Source organism: Carassius auratus, chromosome 43 (genome assembly GCF_003368295.1).
Source record: "Carassius auratus strain Wakin chromosome 43, ASM336829v1, whole genome shotgun sequence".
Classification (NCBI taxonomy): Eukaryota; Metazoa; Chordata; class Actinopteri; order Cypriniformes; family Cyprinidae; genus Carassius; species Carassius auratus.
In genome coordinates, this window is record NC_039285.1 from 2,012,432 (window position 1) to 2,029,132 (window position 16,701).

Sequence of the window (16,701 nt, forward strand, 5' to 3'; positions counted from 1 at the left end):
ATTTACTGTACATGTACTCAATACTTGTTGGGGGCTCCTTTTGCTTGAATTACTGGCTTAATTTGGTGTGACATGGAGGTGCTCAGTCTGTGGCACTGCTGAGGTGGTCTGGAAGCCCAGGTTTCTTTGACAGTGGCCTTCAGCTCATCTGTATTGTTTGATCCGTTGTTTCTCATTTTCCTCTTGACAGTAGCCCATAGATTCTCTCTGGGGTTCAGGTCTGGTGAGTTTACTGGCCAGTCAAGCACACCAACACCATGGTCATTTAACCAACTTTTGGTGCTATTAGCAATGTGGGCAAGTGCCAAATCCTGCTGAAAAAAAAAGCTGGTCAACAGAAGGAAGCATTAAGTGCTCCAAGATTTCTTGGTAAATGGCTGCAGTGACTTTGGTTTCCAAAAAAAACACAATGGATCAACACTAGCAGATGACATTGCACCCCAAATCATCACAGACTGTGGAAACTGAGCACTGGACTTCAAGCAACTTGGGCTATGAGCTTCTCCACCCTTCCTCCATACTCTATGACTTTGGTTTCCAAATGAAATACAAAACTTGCTCTCATCTGAAAAGGAGGACTTTGGGCCACTGGGCAACAGTCCATTTCTTATTCTCCTTAGCTCAGGTAAGATGTCTCAACAAGAGGAATACAAAATTCCAAATTTCTTGACACGTCTGTGTGTGGTGGCTCTTGATGCCTTGACCCCAACCTTAGTCCATTCTTTGTGAAGTTCACTCAAATTCTTGAATCGATTTTGCTTGACAATCCCCATAAGGCTGCGGTTCTCTTCCACATTTTCCTTCCACTCAACCTTCTGTTAACATGCTTGGATACAGCACTCTGTGAACAGCCAGCTTGCTTTGGCAATGAATGTTTGTGGCTTACACTCCTTGTGAAGGGTGTAAATGATTGTCTTCTGGACAACTGTTAGATCAGCAGTCTTCCCCATGATTGTGTACCCCAGTGAACCAAACTGAGAGACCATCTTAAAGGCTCAGGAAACCTTTGCAGATGTTTTGAGTTGTTTAGATGATTGGCGTCTCACCATATTCTAATTTGTTGAGATAATGAATTGGTGGGTTTTTGTTAAATGTGAGCCAAAATCATCACAACTAAAAGAACCACAGAGTTAAACTACTTCAGTCTGTGTGCACTGAATTTAATACAAGTTTCACAATTTGAGTTAAATTATTGAAATAAATCAACGCTTTCACAACATTCTATTTTTTCGAGAAGTATCTGTATGTCTTTATATTGTATTTACACTGTTTTGTTAACCCAAACACATTACAGTCATGAGAATGTGGAGAAAATGTGAATACTAAAAAGGTATGCAAAAGGAATCAAAGACGACATGAAAGCAGATGTTATGTTATATATTTATTTTTTGCATTGCTGGTACACTTGGAAATAATCAGTTGCCAGCTCTAGTGAACAATAAGCAACATAAGCCAAGCAGTCGCCCCTCATGTCTTCCGTCAGGGCAATGTCATTTCTTTCTTTTTAATTTTTTTAACTCTTTAAACGTTTTTTTGAAGCCACTAGTAAACCATGTTGACACAGCTGAGAAATGTTGAGCATTACAGTCCGAGGTCATCGAAGATGTTTAATAAAAAAAAAAAAAAAAAAAATGCCTAAACCGTTTGGGAGAAAAACACAGACGAAGCAACGAACCTACATTTTGATTGTGCAAAGCACAGAACTATAAAAAGATATATTTATATACAGCAAACGATTCTCTGTAAACATGGTAAGTATGTTAATTTTCAGAAAACATGGTCATATCATAAATACAGGCAACATTGGCATCGGCAAACGTCACAAAATTAACATTCTGGGCTTTTCAGATGCAGCCCGAAACCACAGAAACCAACAGGAATCTGGGCTCAAAATGACCAAAAAAACCACACCCCTATCCAACCATAACCATTTATTAGTGTTTATAATGGTGTATTTGGTAACCTCTGTAGAAAGAAGGTACAGTTAAACTCTAGGAAAGAAAAGAAATGTGCTTCACATCTTGGGAAAATAAGGTTTTACTTAATAATACGCCTATATTACGCTAACTTATAGAAGAATGGTATAATGTGTAAGAAAATACAAAAATAAGATTAATACTGTTAATATAATAATATTTGTACAAGAAATATATCGTATTTGAAAGGAATACATGTTATTTTTATGGGAAGTGTTAGTGTCGTTCTGAAGAATGCCAATGGGAAAATGAACACGTTTGACCGTACAGAAGGGTTTGTGCTTTTAATAAAAAGTATTTTTCTCTTTTTTCTATATAGAACCACTACTACGGCTCCCAAACGGCATTTCTTTTGTATTTCAAGCACCATTTCCCCCTCTAAACAATACTTTGGTTAGAGAAAATATCTGCAAGTGCTATTCAAAACAACATGGCACAAAGTTACAACTAACATCCTTTTTTACTTGTATTTTTTTATATATTTTTTTCTCTCTCAGATGTTGAAAAAGTAGTGTATTTCTTTCAAATTACACCTCTGCTATGATTATTATTTTTCTGCCGAGCCTGCTCAAAGCCTCTTCATAAAAAGTAAATTATAGTTATTTTTATTTTATTTTTTTAGTCATTTACAAGCTATGGAACAGTAGCTGAGAGCTGCAGTCCGAGTCATCCCACGTGACATTTGGCAGTTACAGCTATTTAAACACAGTATCGTTATGTAGGACGTCCGGTTAGCAGACCGGGACGTCCGAATCTTCATAATGTGGCTGCGATAGTGCGCTGTGAGTGAGCACGGTGGCCATGCATCTTGAAAAAGTCGTGTAAACTCGGAGCCGAACGTCGCTGCGAGACTGAAGGCTTCAGTCGTGCCGATGCGGCCGCCAGTGAAATGGTCCGACTAGCTGCTGTTAACATGAACCATGCATTGTTTGGACAGCGTGGAAGGCAGTAACGTTCTGTTCGGTGATGTTTGACACGCATCAGTGTACAAAAATGTTATTGACCACTATGTTAAATGCAAATTTCCCTATAAAAACACTTCTAGTTTACAAGGTCGGAGTCTAGTTTAGGTTCACGGCACACCAGAAGATCAAGGTTTCTACGACACCGTGTTTGGATAATTAACATTCTCCCGCTTCCCCAACATAACCGAAAACTCTTTATAAAGTTTCTCAGTGGTGTCCCACCCAAAGCATTTAAAAGCTGAACTGGGTTGACATCCTGAGCATTACTCAAAATACATGAAAATGGTTGGTGACCTCTCCCAGCACAGGTCCAGCTCAGTACTGGTGCAGGTACGAGGGTCGATGCTCGGGTTTGAGTGGGAAGGTTTTAAAGCCTTTGCTCAGGATCTTGTGCTGAGAAACCTGCTGCTGCTGCTGTTGCTGCTGTTGTTGTTGTGTGAACGGGAAGCCAGGGGACATCCCGGAGGATGGAGGGCAGTCATTGGCTGTTGACCACACAGGAGACTGCAGCATTTGCATGGAGTCACCCCATTGGCTAGAGGGGATGGTCATCTGATAGAGGGAAGAGCTGGGATTGGGCATGGTGTTGGTGTGTGAGGAGTGCTGCCAGGGGGCCTTAGGAGGCCAGGTTTTAGTTTTGCTGTCCTGTAACACAAAGAACACAAAACATATTTAAATTACAAAACATATTTGCATTTTATCCAAAGCGGTACATTCTTGAATGCAATGAAAGTCCTGGGAATCAAAGCCATGACCTTGCATCCTGATAATCAATCCCTTGACCTTGTATATTGGGAATCATACCCATTACCTTAGATCCTGGAAATCGAATTCCATGTGCTAGGAATCAAATCCTTGACCTTGCATATTGGGAATTGAACTCATGATCTTACATCCTGGGAATCAAACCCACAACCTTTCATCCTGGGAACTGGACCCATGATCTGTAAACCAAACCCATGAACTTTCGTTCTGGGGATCGAACATATGGGAATCAAACCCATGACCTTGTATACTAGAAATCTAACATACGGGAATCAAACCTATTACCTAGCACACTGGGAATCAAACCCATGACCTTTCAAGATGTTTTTATTAGTCACATACACTATTTAGAGAATATATAATCAGCAGTGAAAAGTGAGTATGCATTGAAATGACCTTTAAGTGAAATGACCTTTCGTCCTGGGAATCGAACCCATGATCTGGGAATCAAACCCATGACCTTGTGTCCTAGGAATCGAACATTTGGGAATCAAACCTATGACCTAGCACACTGGGATTCAAACCCATCACCTTGTGCCCTAGGAATCGAACATTTGGGAATCAAACCTATGACCTAGCACACTGGGAGTCAAACCCGTGACCCTGCACTGTCAGCACCATGCTCTACAATTTGAAACTTCATACAAAGCAAAACAATACCAATGTGCAAGAAACACATAATAGCACAAAGATGACAAGTGCTGATGCTCAAGATGATGAAAACATTTTAACCTATTTAAAAAGTTTTCACTTAAGTTTCAAAGTTTTTAGTTTCTGATAAATATAATTGTGTATTCATGTTGGTCTGATGTTATTTAAGTTCTTTTAAAATACTTTTTAAAAGAGTGGCTAGTAAAAAAAGTCAATAAGTTCAATTATATTTATTGGGGTTTTTACATTTAACAATATTTGAAATAACTGTCATAACAGGAATCAAATGATTGGACAATTTAAGATCAGAGTCCTCTCTATTTAATGTAATTTCCTGGCATCTAACATTGAATTTAATGCGACATCAGAAAATTGTTTAGTTAATAATCAGAAATTGTATTTAATGGGCTAAGTTACAAATAAAGTACATTATTACCAATTTGAAATGCATGGTGCACCAACAATGACCACAAGGTTGTTTCTTTTATTTTTGCAGACAGACAATCAACTCATGCAGCAAGAGTTGAATAACTGGACCAACTCTTTCACAATTTTGTTATTGGCTCAAACTCTTTAAGTTCTTCAAGATCTGAACTCTAACGCAGAACTCAATGCAAATTGTTTTCTAAAAGATGCTAGACTGTTGTCTCAAGTTAATTTGACAGCATTTTTGTTACAGTTTATTACAGGAAAACATCCACTGAAACTCCACCTCTTATAGTGATGATGATATATATACACGTGTGTGTGTGTGTGTGTTTATTGAGTCATTAGTACCTGGTTACTGTCGTCACTGGTGTGGTGGAGAGGAGGAGAGGGCAGAGTGCACACTTCCTGTTCGCCACAGCTGTGTTTCCTAAAAAACACACTCAACATGAGGAACACACTCATCTCAAACACACCGTCTTGACAAAATGTTTTGGATAGAAGTGTCTGATGAACAAATGAAACTCTTACCGTCTTTGTTTAACAGCCGCCACCAGGTCAGGCCCGGAGAACATGGAGAAGAGACTGTCCCCATTGGCTGAGGACGCCTCGTCACTCGAGCTGGCCGAATCCCCCTGATTGGCTGACCAGCCGCTGTTGACCGCCTCCCTGCTCCGAAAACAAACATCGATATCAACACATAGAACTATTAAATGCAATATTTACACTATGGTTCAAAAGTTTGGAATTATTGTTTTTTTTTTTTATATGTCTGTCCTGTTCACAAAGGCAGCATTTATTAAATCAAAAATACGGTAAAAAACTTCGAAATATTATTACAATTTAAAACAGCCATGTTTTACATGAATATCTGTTAAAGTGTAATTTATTCCAGTGATCAGAGCTGAATTTTCAGCATCATTCCTCTAGTCTTCAGTGTCACATGATCTTCAGAAATCATGAAAATATAATGATTTACTGCTCAAGAAACATTTCTGATTATTATCAATGTTGAAAACAGTTGTGCTGCACAATATTTCTGTGGAAACTGATGCATTTTATTTTACAGGATTGTTTGATAAACCGTTCAAAACAGCATTTATATGTAACAGTAATCTTTTGTAGCATAATAAATGTCTTGGCACAAAAATACAAATCAGCATTTTTTCAGCATTGATAATCAGAAATGTTTATTGAGCAGCAAATCTGAATTTTAATTGAATTAAACTTGGATCTTAAATTTGTATACTATTTCAAATTAATACAGATTTTTTGAGGGCATCCTTGGTGTTCAAAAGCATAACTATTCCAAAACGGAAGTGCGTGACTGCAAAAGCAGCAGAGTACGAGGAGAGTTAGACTTTTCCATAAGCAAAATTGCAACACTAACATTTGACTTGCAGGTGTTTGATTGTCAATGAACACATTTCCTAGCATCCAAATTGCAGGAGATGAATGATGCTGGTCAATGCTAGTGTTTGTTGTGCAACAGAAAAGATCCCGATAAATGGATTTTAGCATGTAGTGCAGAAAATATCAGACTGCATTTTGTACTTAAAAATAAAATGCATCAGAAATCAGAGCTGTAGGAGTTTCCAAGTTGCACGTTTGACTTCAAGTGCAGATCTACTGGACTTTACCATGTAAGAAAATGGAAACTGAAATAATTAACATTGATAAGAAACATTGATGAGATGCTGTGCTGTGATTGGTCGGAGCGTCTCACCCCTCGCTGTAGTACTCTGGGTGTGTCCAGCCCCTGTGCTGCTCGTCTGGGTGTGGCCAGTTAATTCGGGTGTTGCTGGGCCGGCGAACATGCTGCGCCTGCCGTTTCTGCTGCATGGCCTGATTGACCCCGGCAACATAACGTGCAAACTCTGGATCCGAGCCCACTGACAAAGAGAGAGAGAGAGAGAGAGAGAGAGAGAGAGAGAGAGAGAGAGATGCTCTTTGTTTAAACTGTCCAGCACAGCAGAAACACATAATAGAGTCCAATTAAACACACACACTAAACTGACCTGCTGCACCACAATAACCATTACATACATACACATACAGTATACAGATATTGGCACATTCAACTATGTATTAATGAGAAAACACTTTTGAATAATTAATACAATTGTGCTGTGATGTGCCAACCCCTTATATTGCATGCATGTGTGGGAATCGAACTAAATGCATTACATAAAAATTACACTATCAATTTGATACATTCTTTTAGATCCTCAGTGAAACAAGGGCCAGTGGGCAATATAAGCTTAAAAACAAAAAAATAAAACAAAAAACAATAAAAATACTATTGAATGATGATATGGTCGATGTAAACATTAAAAAAAAATTTGAGAGTTGTCCAGAATCTTGAGTTCTTACTGTTAACTAAAACTAATAAAAATTTAGAGTTGGAATAAACCTGAAATCAAATATAAATATTAGATGAAACAAAAGTTATAAATGCTGCCTTGGGAACTAACAGAAATAAATGATGTACAAAAATGACTAAAACTGAAAAAAAAAATCAAATTAAAATAAAGTATAAAAATATATATATAAAAAAACTAAGACAAAAAGAAAAAAAAAGATAATAAAAATATACATTAAAAAAAGTGTGACAGTTCCAGCTAAAGACACAATCACATACACACACACATTCTTATAATGTAAATATACATAAGAAAGTGTATTTTTACCTGGGACTGTCACACATTTGAACAAGTCTTTATCTGTTTCTGGAAAAATATATATAATTTTATATTTATCATTTTCCTTTTTAGTAACTTGTACTTTTGTCATTTCTATTAGTTTTTATATATTATGAATAATTCTATTAAGCTTTTATCATAAATAACTAATATATATACATATATATATATACACACAGACAAACACACACACACACACACACACACACACACACACTGTAATGGCTTAATGTAAAATAATCCAAACTTTCATTCTCTTTCATGCGTCAGAGTTTTGCTCTGATCCTCTACCACTACAAAACCTACGATGAACCCTTCTGAGCTGACCGCTCTCTGCTTACCTGCAGGGTCAAAGGGCATGGAGTCTCCCAACACCCCGAACAGACTCTGGTCACTCTGGTCTCGGTTGGGCCAGGTGTTGTTCCGGGGTCCCTGCGGGGGCTTGTGGCCGAGCATCTCAGACATCATGCTGTCCATGTACGTACCGACCAGCCCCAGACTGTAGAGGTCAGAGCTGAGGTCAGGCAGGCCCGGGGTGGGCCACTGCGTCAAGGGCCCGATGGGCGACAGGCCTCCTAAAGGACCCTGGGGCCACTTGCTGGGGACTCTTGGCTGCGGAGGCTGCTGGGAAGAGAGCTGTGGGGAAACGGGTGATGTTTGCTGAGGCTGACCGATCGGCTGCAAGAGATGCTGGTAGAAGGGCAGAGTCTGCGAGGTCGGCTGCGACTGCGGCTGCGTTTGCTGCTGTTTAGGCGGTGAAGGAAGCTGCTGTTGCTGCGATTGTTGCTGCAAGGTTTGTGCCAACATTTGAGACACTTGAGACTGTGAGGGGGGCGGAGCCGCTCCGCTGGGCGGCTTCAAGTCGGCCGCATTCGAAGACGCCACCGAGTTCCTCCTCTTCACCAGCGGAGACGCCTGCTGGGATTTCCCCATGTTGAACCCCGACAGGAAGTCGATGACGTCTTGCATCTCCTGGTCGGTGGGCAGGTTCATGCCCTGCTCGTCTGCGGACGCTCCGTTGGCGATCTGCGCGTGGCTGGGGTCAGGTGTGCAGGGCATGCTGCTCATCTGCAGGAGGCTGTGCGGGCGGCTGGATCGGTCGTCTGAGCTGCCGCTGCTCCGAGACGGGGTGCTGGGGATGGAGTAGCTGCCGCCTGCGCTGGAATTAGACGAGGCTTTCTTGGTGAAGCGTGAGGTGAGTTTGGAGATGGTTTTGGGGAGGCCGCCGGAGGATTTGGTGCTGTTCCCCGGAGGGAGATCGACAGGGCCGCCGTAATCAGTCGTGTCTCGCTGTAGCTGGATCTGAATGGTGGGCAAAGTCTGTTCTCTGAAACACAGAAACACCAGCCAGCAATTACAGAGAGGCGCGCAGCTCAAAACAGAACTGCAGAACATTAATATAACTACCGTCATATAGGCTCACTTTATAATGAGAGCACTGTTGTAAAAATTGTGAATCGTTAGGGTTTCACTGATGTTTAGTGTTAACTATCTTTTAATCAAAACATAAAAACAGTATTTACGCCGTTTGTATCTGCGAGGCATTTGTTACACATTTTCCCTGTGTGTGTTAACATCAGTAATTATGTCTGTCGAATGTCTGACTTGACTCAATGTATTTTGCCCCGCCCCCAAACATATGATGCGACTATCAGTCGAATATCAGCAAGATTTGAAAATTCTGATTCGACTATGAAAATCCTTAGTCAGGGACACCCCTAAATAATTTTTTATTTTGTATTTTACATTTAAATTTTACGTAAAGTTTTAATTGTTTTGTTTAATTTTTATAATTTATATTTGTTTACATATATACTTGTGTGTGTGTGTGTGACTGTATTAAATTAATACAAATTGTGTTTTCTAGATTTAATTTTACAAGGATTTTGTGGGGGGAAAAAGATTAATAATAATAATAAATTACAAGTATATACCTGTATATAAGAAATGTCTTTCAGAAAATATTTACTTTTTTGTATTATTTGTTGTGTCTATTTTTATGTCTATTTAGTTTTTTTTTTTTTTTGTTTTTTCACTTTTCATTTGACTTATTAGAGAATATCAAGTTAAATTAAAGGCAAATGTGAAAGGTTGACTTTGCATCTTGCTAAACTATATATATATATATATATATATATATATATATATATATATATATATATATATATATATATATATATATATATATATATATTATATATATATATATATATATATATATATATATATATATATATATATAACCTTGTTTTATTTCAGTTGAGGTTTATTTTATTGCAAGTAAAATATTTACGTATTTACTTTTAGCTATCTACAATAACCCAGTCTATGACTAACAGTCTAGATTTAACAGAAAGTGTCTAGTTCTGGTCTCCTTTCACTGAGTGTACTGAGGAATGAAGTTTTAACACTGACTTGCGCTCCTTCCAGCGCTGGAGGTCAAACACAGCCGTGTAAAGCACGTCCACCAAGCCCAGGGTCTTCTCGGGGTCCAGACTGCGCTGCAGCAGAGACATCGTCGCTGGATCCTCCTTCAGACACCTGCAAGACAAAAAGTACAGCTAGTTATCCATTTTATTTTACTGTCTGATTTGATTTCACCAAGAACGGCTGTTGTGATGATAAACATATGAGCAGAGAAAATAGATAAAACTGATTAAATACAAAAAAAAAATTATATGCAATAATGTTTTTTTTTTTTTCTCACAACAATCTAGCATTTATACAACTTCTTTCAGTTTAATATTTAATAGAAACGTTTTCCTGAAACTGACTCAGATTCACTGGGGTTAATATTTTCATTAAGAGTATAATGGTTTATTTTATTCACACACATCATTAGTCATCTCTACTTTGAATAAATGGCAAATCTTGAACTCTAGTAACCTGTGGCCAGAGAGGATGAGGATCTAACGAGATTGAGTTAACTACTATAATTACCATAAATACTGCTGTATACGGGGACTCACCATGTAGAAGGAACCTGGATCACAACTTTAGATCCTTCGAGAGAGATCTGAGGGGCGTAAGCTTCCTTATTCTCGATCTGAGCCGTGTCAACCACAACCTGCTCACACACACACACACACACATCATCAGGTTTAATAACTGCACTGTACACACGGTCATGCAGATCAATCATTTCTCAGACAAACTAATGCAGTAACAGATTTTCATCACTGTCAGAGAGCCAATTCCATCTGAAAACACAAAACCACGCCATGCAGAAGCGTTTGAAACTGAGAGGGCGTTTCCTATCAAACAGGAAATGGGCTTTTGTCATTAATAGCACAGGTGTATCCTCAATGTGACTCAAGTGACGGTGAAAACACACACACGTCCAAAGGTCACAGTCACTCGAACCACACAAGGACAGAAGCAGCTTCATGGAAACCACTTTATGATTATTATTCACAAATTATTTTCCTGTAGCCGGAGGCTTTTTCCAAAACCTCAGCGTTCAGATTTTTTTTTTCTTTCTTTTGTGTAAACATTGCTGACAGTGAGTTCATAAAATGATTCTGGAATATCAGGGTTACTAAATAAATTATAATAATTATATATACATTGTTACTTGAATTTAAATAAATGTTTTTTAGCTTATTTTAGCAGTTAAGTTTATTTTTATGCAGTTTAACCATATGTACTGAAAGTGTCTTTTACCACTTTATCTCCTACTATAGAAATTAATTACAGATGTAATTACAGAAATGTATTCTTCAAAATAAGTGCATGTAAAAACATGTAGGTACACAAGAGTGCATTATATCAAATTATTAATTTATATGAAAGTACATAGTAAAAACACAATAAAAAGTAGTTAAAAAATAAATAAATACAAGGGACAAAAACACAACCAAAATACAACTTTAAATTTAAAATAAAAATCAATGATTCTAAAATAGCACTGTTCTGGATTGGACAAATCAGTTAATATTGGTTGATAGAAAGTTTAATAGAAAAGAAGATCTGCTATTCCTGAAATGGACTCAGATTTAATAAAAATACTGAAATCATGAAAACATAAGGTCCCAAGACTAGCTACTGAATCTGCGATCATCTGTGAGGTTTGTGAAATCAAATCTGTCAAGGACAGTTCAGAGTTTTCTTTGAGACACATTTAGAAGCAAGCAAATATTATATGATGCTACATAAGTTCATTCTACTATTTACTATTAAATACTATTATAACTATTTTTTAGGCACCCACTTTTAAACATCACTGATAAAAAGATCGGATGTGACCCTGGACCACGAAATCAGTCTTTAGAGTCAATGTTTCAAAATGATCGGACAATATCTGTCCGAGATACAACAATTAGAAAATCTGGAATCTGAGGGTGCAAAAAAAAAAAAAAATTATATAAAAAAAAAAGTATAAAAAAAAAAAAAAAAAAAAAAATCACCTTTAAAAGTTGTCCAAATGAATTCTTAGCCATGCATATTACTAATCAAAAATTTACTTTATATCTTCATGGAACGAGATTTTTTCTTAATATCCTACTAAATTTTGGCCTAAAAGAAAAATCTATAATTTTGACCCATACAATGTATTTTTGGCTATTCCTAAGACTACTTTTGTGCTCCAGGGTCACATGCAAACTAGTTTGAAGGCATTAAAGCAATGTATTTCACTTTGGATAAATGTATAAATGTAAATGCAGCACAAAAAAAGCGGTTGATGGTTTTACACGTCCCATTCCTGTCTGAAACGAGCTCTAATGTGTATCAGACTTTAAGCGTGTGAAACTCACCAGTCCAGCCTGTCCGAACAGCAGCTGAACGGCCGTCTTACAGGCTCCTCTCCAGCTGGAGGGACACACCTGGTTCAGTACCTCTGTGACCGGCGAATCGTCCCGCACGGCCACACCGTTCTGATCCACCGCATCCTTGATCAGCTGCAGCACGGCATGCTGGGAAAGAGATTTCATCAGATCAAATTAGATGATTCTCTTTACTGTAATGTGCATGAATGTTTTACTGTGCAATACTACCATGAGATCAATAAAATGTTTTTAAAGTGCATTTATCTGATCAAAAATACAGTAAAAAAGTGAAATATTATTCCAATTTAAAACAACTGTTTCGTATTTGAGTATATAGTAAAATATAATTTATTCTTGTTATGCAATGCTTAATTAATTTCAAGATTAAGAAACATTTCTGATTATTATCATTCTTTGATTAATAGAAAGCACAGCATTTAATTTACAGATTTTTTTTTTACATTATAAATGTCTTCACTGTGACTTCTGATCAATTTAATGCATCCATGCAAAATATTTGTATAAATTTCTCAAAATCTTACTAAGTAGTGGGCATTGCATTTAAAGGGAAAACATGCTTACTTGTCATGGAAATAATGAAAAACTGCTAGATGGTCTTGTAAGAGACTAATTCTCTTGTTTTGGATGTGAAATATGAGCTAGAAACTACATGTTTTACCTAGTATTATCCTCTCTTATTTATTTTTGTGCTTGCTTTCAATGAAAACATTTCCAGCTGGGATCTCATCCCATCTCTAGTCATCGTTCAGAAGTGTGTGTTCCTAGTACCATTTTAAGCTTGAGGTTATCTGATGCGCTTTCGTTGAAGGAAACTCCTCGGAGGAGATGAGAGCCGATCTGGACGGGGATTGTGGGTAATTCACGCTGGATGGGCTGAGACGTGGTGTGAAAGCGTCCGGCCTGCTGCGCCTCGGCGTCACTGCAGCAGCCCTGCAAAAAACACGAACCATGAAACCACACAAGAACCATGTTTTGGTTGCTTTTCAAGTCATTCAAACAGTCACTTCCTGTCTAAACAAATAGTTCTTATCCAGAATATGATGCAAAGTGGATCACACACTTGATGTGGACAGTCAAACGTCTGTTTCTGTGCGACTCCTGAACACATGAACCTCCAGAAAGCATCTTTCTTCTGCATTAAACTCTAATTCCACACACGACAAACATACCTGCAAAGCTGCTTCCACGGATTTGGGATTAAGGTGAAATCCGGCCTTCAGCGCGTATTCACTGTGACCCAAAGAGTCTAACGCTGCTTTATACGCCTGCAACACACACACACACACACACAGCCTTGTTAATATCAGTAGGGTCATTTTACTGGCTCAAAATAAGCTTCGTTATAAAACAGAATTTTGATACACTTTTTTTATTTTATTACATTAGTGTATATAGTATATATGTAATGTTTTACTTATAAAGTCCTGCAGGTGATCAACAAATTCTTTAAAACAAAAATATCACATGTACTCAAATAATATCAGCTGATATAAACAGTGTTTAAAATATTTTTTTAAATATAGCATGTCATACACATTAAATATTAGGTAATAACACTTTTTTTCCCCCCACTTATATATATCCTTTTCAGTTCTGACTGATGCATTGGAGTCAACAAGCCCTGAAAATATTATTTTTAATTGATGATGACACTTTCAGGGCTTGTTGACTCCAATGCATCAGTCAGAAAAGAAAAGGATAAGAGACTGGACATGGCAAGATTAGACTGAAACGAAATCAAGGCTCTTGCCGTGTTTGAAGGAGATCCACATGAACGCTTTATGACTTTACAACGTAACTGGGATGTTGTGGTAGAAAGTGTTGTTCCTGAGCGCTCACCTGCAGAGCGTTGTCGATCTTGGCGTTGAGCTCTTTGAGCTGGTGTTCAGGGATGGAGGTGTTCTGGGAGCAGAAGAGCTGCTGCACCTGAATCCCAGACAGACAGCTGTCTCTCCCTCGCTCTCGGAGACACGCCGTCACCTGAAGCACACACACACACACACACACACACTTCACATACAGAGCACTGCGTCTCCTGTCACACTGCTGCTGCTAATCTTATTTATGCACTTTATTTTTAAGTAGTTTAGGTACATAATATATTCAATTATTATTACTACAAAAACATATGTGGGTCAAGATGTCCGCATCAAAATAAATGTACAAAAGTGATTGTGTCCATAGAAACACATTAAATGTAAGTAAAATGTCTACTTTTAAGGTTTCAAATAGGTTTTTGGAGAATAAAATGTCAAAATTTGGTTGAAATAATGTTACATTGTCTTTCAGTGTAACACAATATTTATGCAAAAATTCAAACAACGTGCTTATCCTGACTTGTACATATTAAAATCTCTAAAAGAATAATGGAACATACTAAATTTTATTGTGTTTTAAATTAGTACAACATTCTTACTGACAAATGGGCAAAACCTGGGATAGTGGCACATGTTAAAAATGTAAAATTACAACTCGGTGAAAGTAATTAGTCTTTTAATATGTCATAAATAGATTTTTGTTGTAAATATGCCTGATAAGATTGTTAACTGAATGACATTTTACTGGGTGTCTTCTGTAAATCAGGGGAGAATGTATGATATTTATTTTTTGCTCAGAAAAACAAAAACAAAATTGCAATTAAATAAAAAAGAAAACTTTTAGCATTTTTTTGGGGGGGAAACTTCAAAAGTTTAAAGTAGTATTAAACTTCTTTTTTATGCTTAAACACTTTTTCGTCTTTGACCCATGTATGGGATCAGTAAGACTTGTAATGTTCTTTTAAAGAAGTCTCTTCTGCTCTTCATGCTGTATTTATTTGATCAAAAAAGCTAAATGTTATTACTTTATAAATGAATGTTTTTTATTTTAATATCCTTTAAAATATAATTTATCTCTGCAATGCAAAGCTGAATTTCCATCATCATAACTCCAGTATAAAGTGTCACATGATCTTCAGAAATCATTCTAATATAACTGATTTATCAAATATTTTTTGTGGAAACTTGGATATTTTTTTTCAGGATTCTTTGATGAATAAAAACAAAAAAATTGGAAAGAATAAAAATGTACTGGCCCCAAATTTTAAAAAGTAATGTATCATGTTAGAAAAGATTTCTATTTTAAATAAAGGCTTGTTTATTTAATGTTTAAAACTAAACATTAAAAATCCTTCTGATCCCAAACTTTTGACCAGTAGTGTATACGTGTAATAAAATGTGATGTAAATAACTCATACATTTTAAAATGGTCAGGGCTGGTTAACTCAAATGTGTCCATGTTTATTATCTGAAATGATTTTTTTTTTTTTACTAAGACAATAAATAGGTGAATTGCACAAATAATGGTTGGTTGTGCATTGATTTGGTGTCTGTACCTCTGACGCTCCCTTCCACGAGCGGACGGCCTCCTCCAGCTCCGACAGCGGCCCGGGGCTCGTGCTCTGCGTCTGGGCATTTCCGTGCCTCTCCTGAGCCTGCGCTAGCGCCTCGGCCAGACAGGACTGTGCCACCGGCTGGACCTTCTGCAACGCCTGAGACAGGAACTGGAAATGCACCTGCATCACCGTCAGGAAGCAGCGGCCCAGCACCTGAGGAAGAGAGTCTCATCAAACCTTGAACCACAAAACATCAGCAAAACTGACTTTTTTAATCACACCCTAAAAATGGGCTTTATTTATCTAGATTTGCTTTTATGTCTACAGTAATAGCACTTGTGTATAATAATCACTATGTATCGGTTTGTATTGCTTTGCTTAACTTTGGTAAATAACTGTCTCTGTTTTAATGGCCTCTTTACATTTTAAGAAAAAAAAGCAAGTCTAACAAATTTAAGTCATAAAAAAATAAGAATTTTACAATTTTATTTTTTTTCCTCTAGCTTTAAGATTTTATTCTAATTTATTAAATGAAGCCGTAAAACAATAATAAATTTTAAAAATATGTAATCAAATCAAATGTATGTATATATATATATATATATATATATATATATATATATATATATATATATATATATATATATATATATATATATATATATATATATATAAAACCAAAAGCTGCACATCGGGGTTTACTGATTACACTAAAACTTGGAAGAAAAAAAAAAGTGTGATGTTCCCTAAAGTTCATATTAATAATAATAATAATAAATAATATCATTGTTTATTTCTTATTATTATTTTTCTTTGCTGGTCTTATAGTGAGATTCATCAATGCATGTTACTTTGATCAAAAAAGCCCACACAAGATGATGTTTTTAAATAAAAAAAATAAAAGACTGCACGGAAAAAGAATTAACCTTTATGTTAGGGCTCCACAACTAATCGTATTTTAATCTCGATAACGATATCCACCTTTAACGATTAATTAGAAAATAATCGTTACAATATTGGCCGGCTCGTTATTTGTACCGAAACATTATCTTTTTT

General features: G+C 36.9%; 1 protein-coding gene across 1 annotated transcript in view; it reads right to left on the reverse strand.

Annotated features, from left to right (window-relative positions):
* Window positions 1–1,362: 1,362 nt before the first annotated feature.
* Window positions 1,363–16,701, reverse strand: part of LOC113061413 (uncharacterized protein KIAA0355-like) — a 47,755-nt gene continuing 32,416 nt past the window's right edge. The window contains exons 3-14 of the mRNA XM_026230497.1: window positions 15,646–15,858; window positions 14,112–14,252; window positions 13,442–13,537; window positions 13,041–13,202; window positions 12,240–12,398; window positions 10,455–10,552; window positions 9,901–10,026; window positions 7,827–8,812; window positions 6,510–6,675; window positions 5,315–5,452; window positions 5,135–5,213; window positions 1,363–3,586 (exon numbers count right to left, since the gene is read on the reverse strand). Coding sequence (XP_026086282.1) covers window positions 3,257–3,586; window positions 5,135–5,213; window positions 5,315–5,452; window positions 6,510–6,675; window positions 7,827–8,812; window positions 9,901–10,026; window positions 10,455–10,552; window positions 12,240–12,398; window positions 13,041–13,202; window positions 13,442–13,537; window positions 14,112–14,252; window positions 15,646–15,858 — 2,694 coding nt within the window. The 3' untranslated portion in view covers window positions 1,363–3,256. The remainder of the gene's footprint in view (window positions 3,587–5,134; window positions 5,214–5,314; window positions 5,453–6,509; window positions 6,676–7,826; window positions 8,813–9,900; window positions 10,027–10,454; window positions 10,553–12,239; window positions 12,399–13,040; window positions 13,203–13,441; window positions 13,538–14,111; window positions 14,253–15,645; window positions 15,859–16,701) is intronic.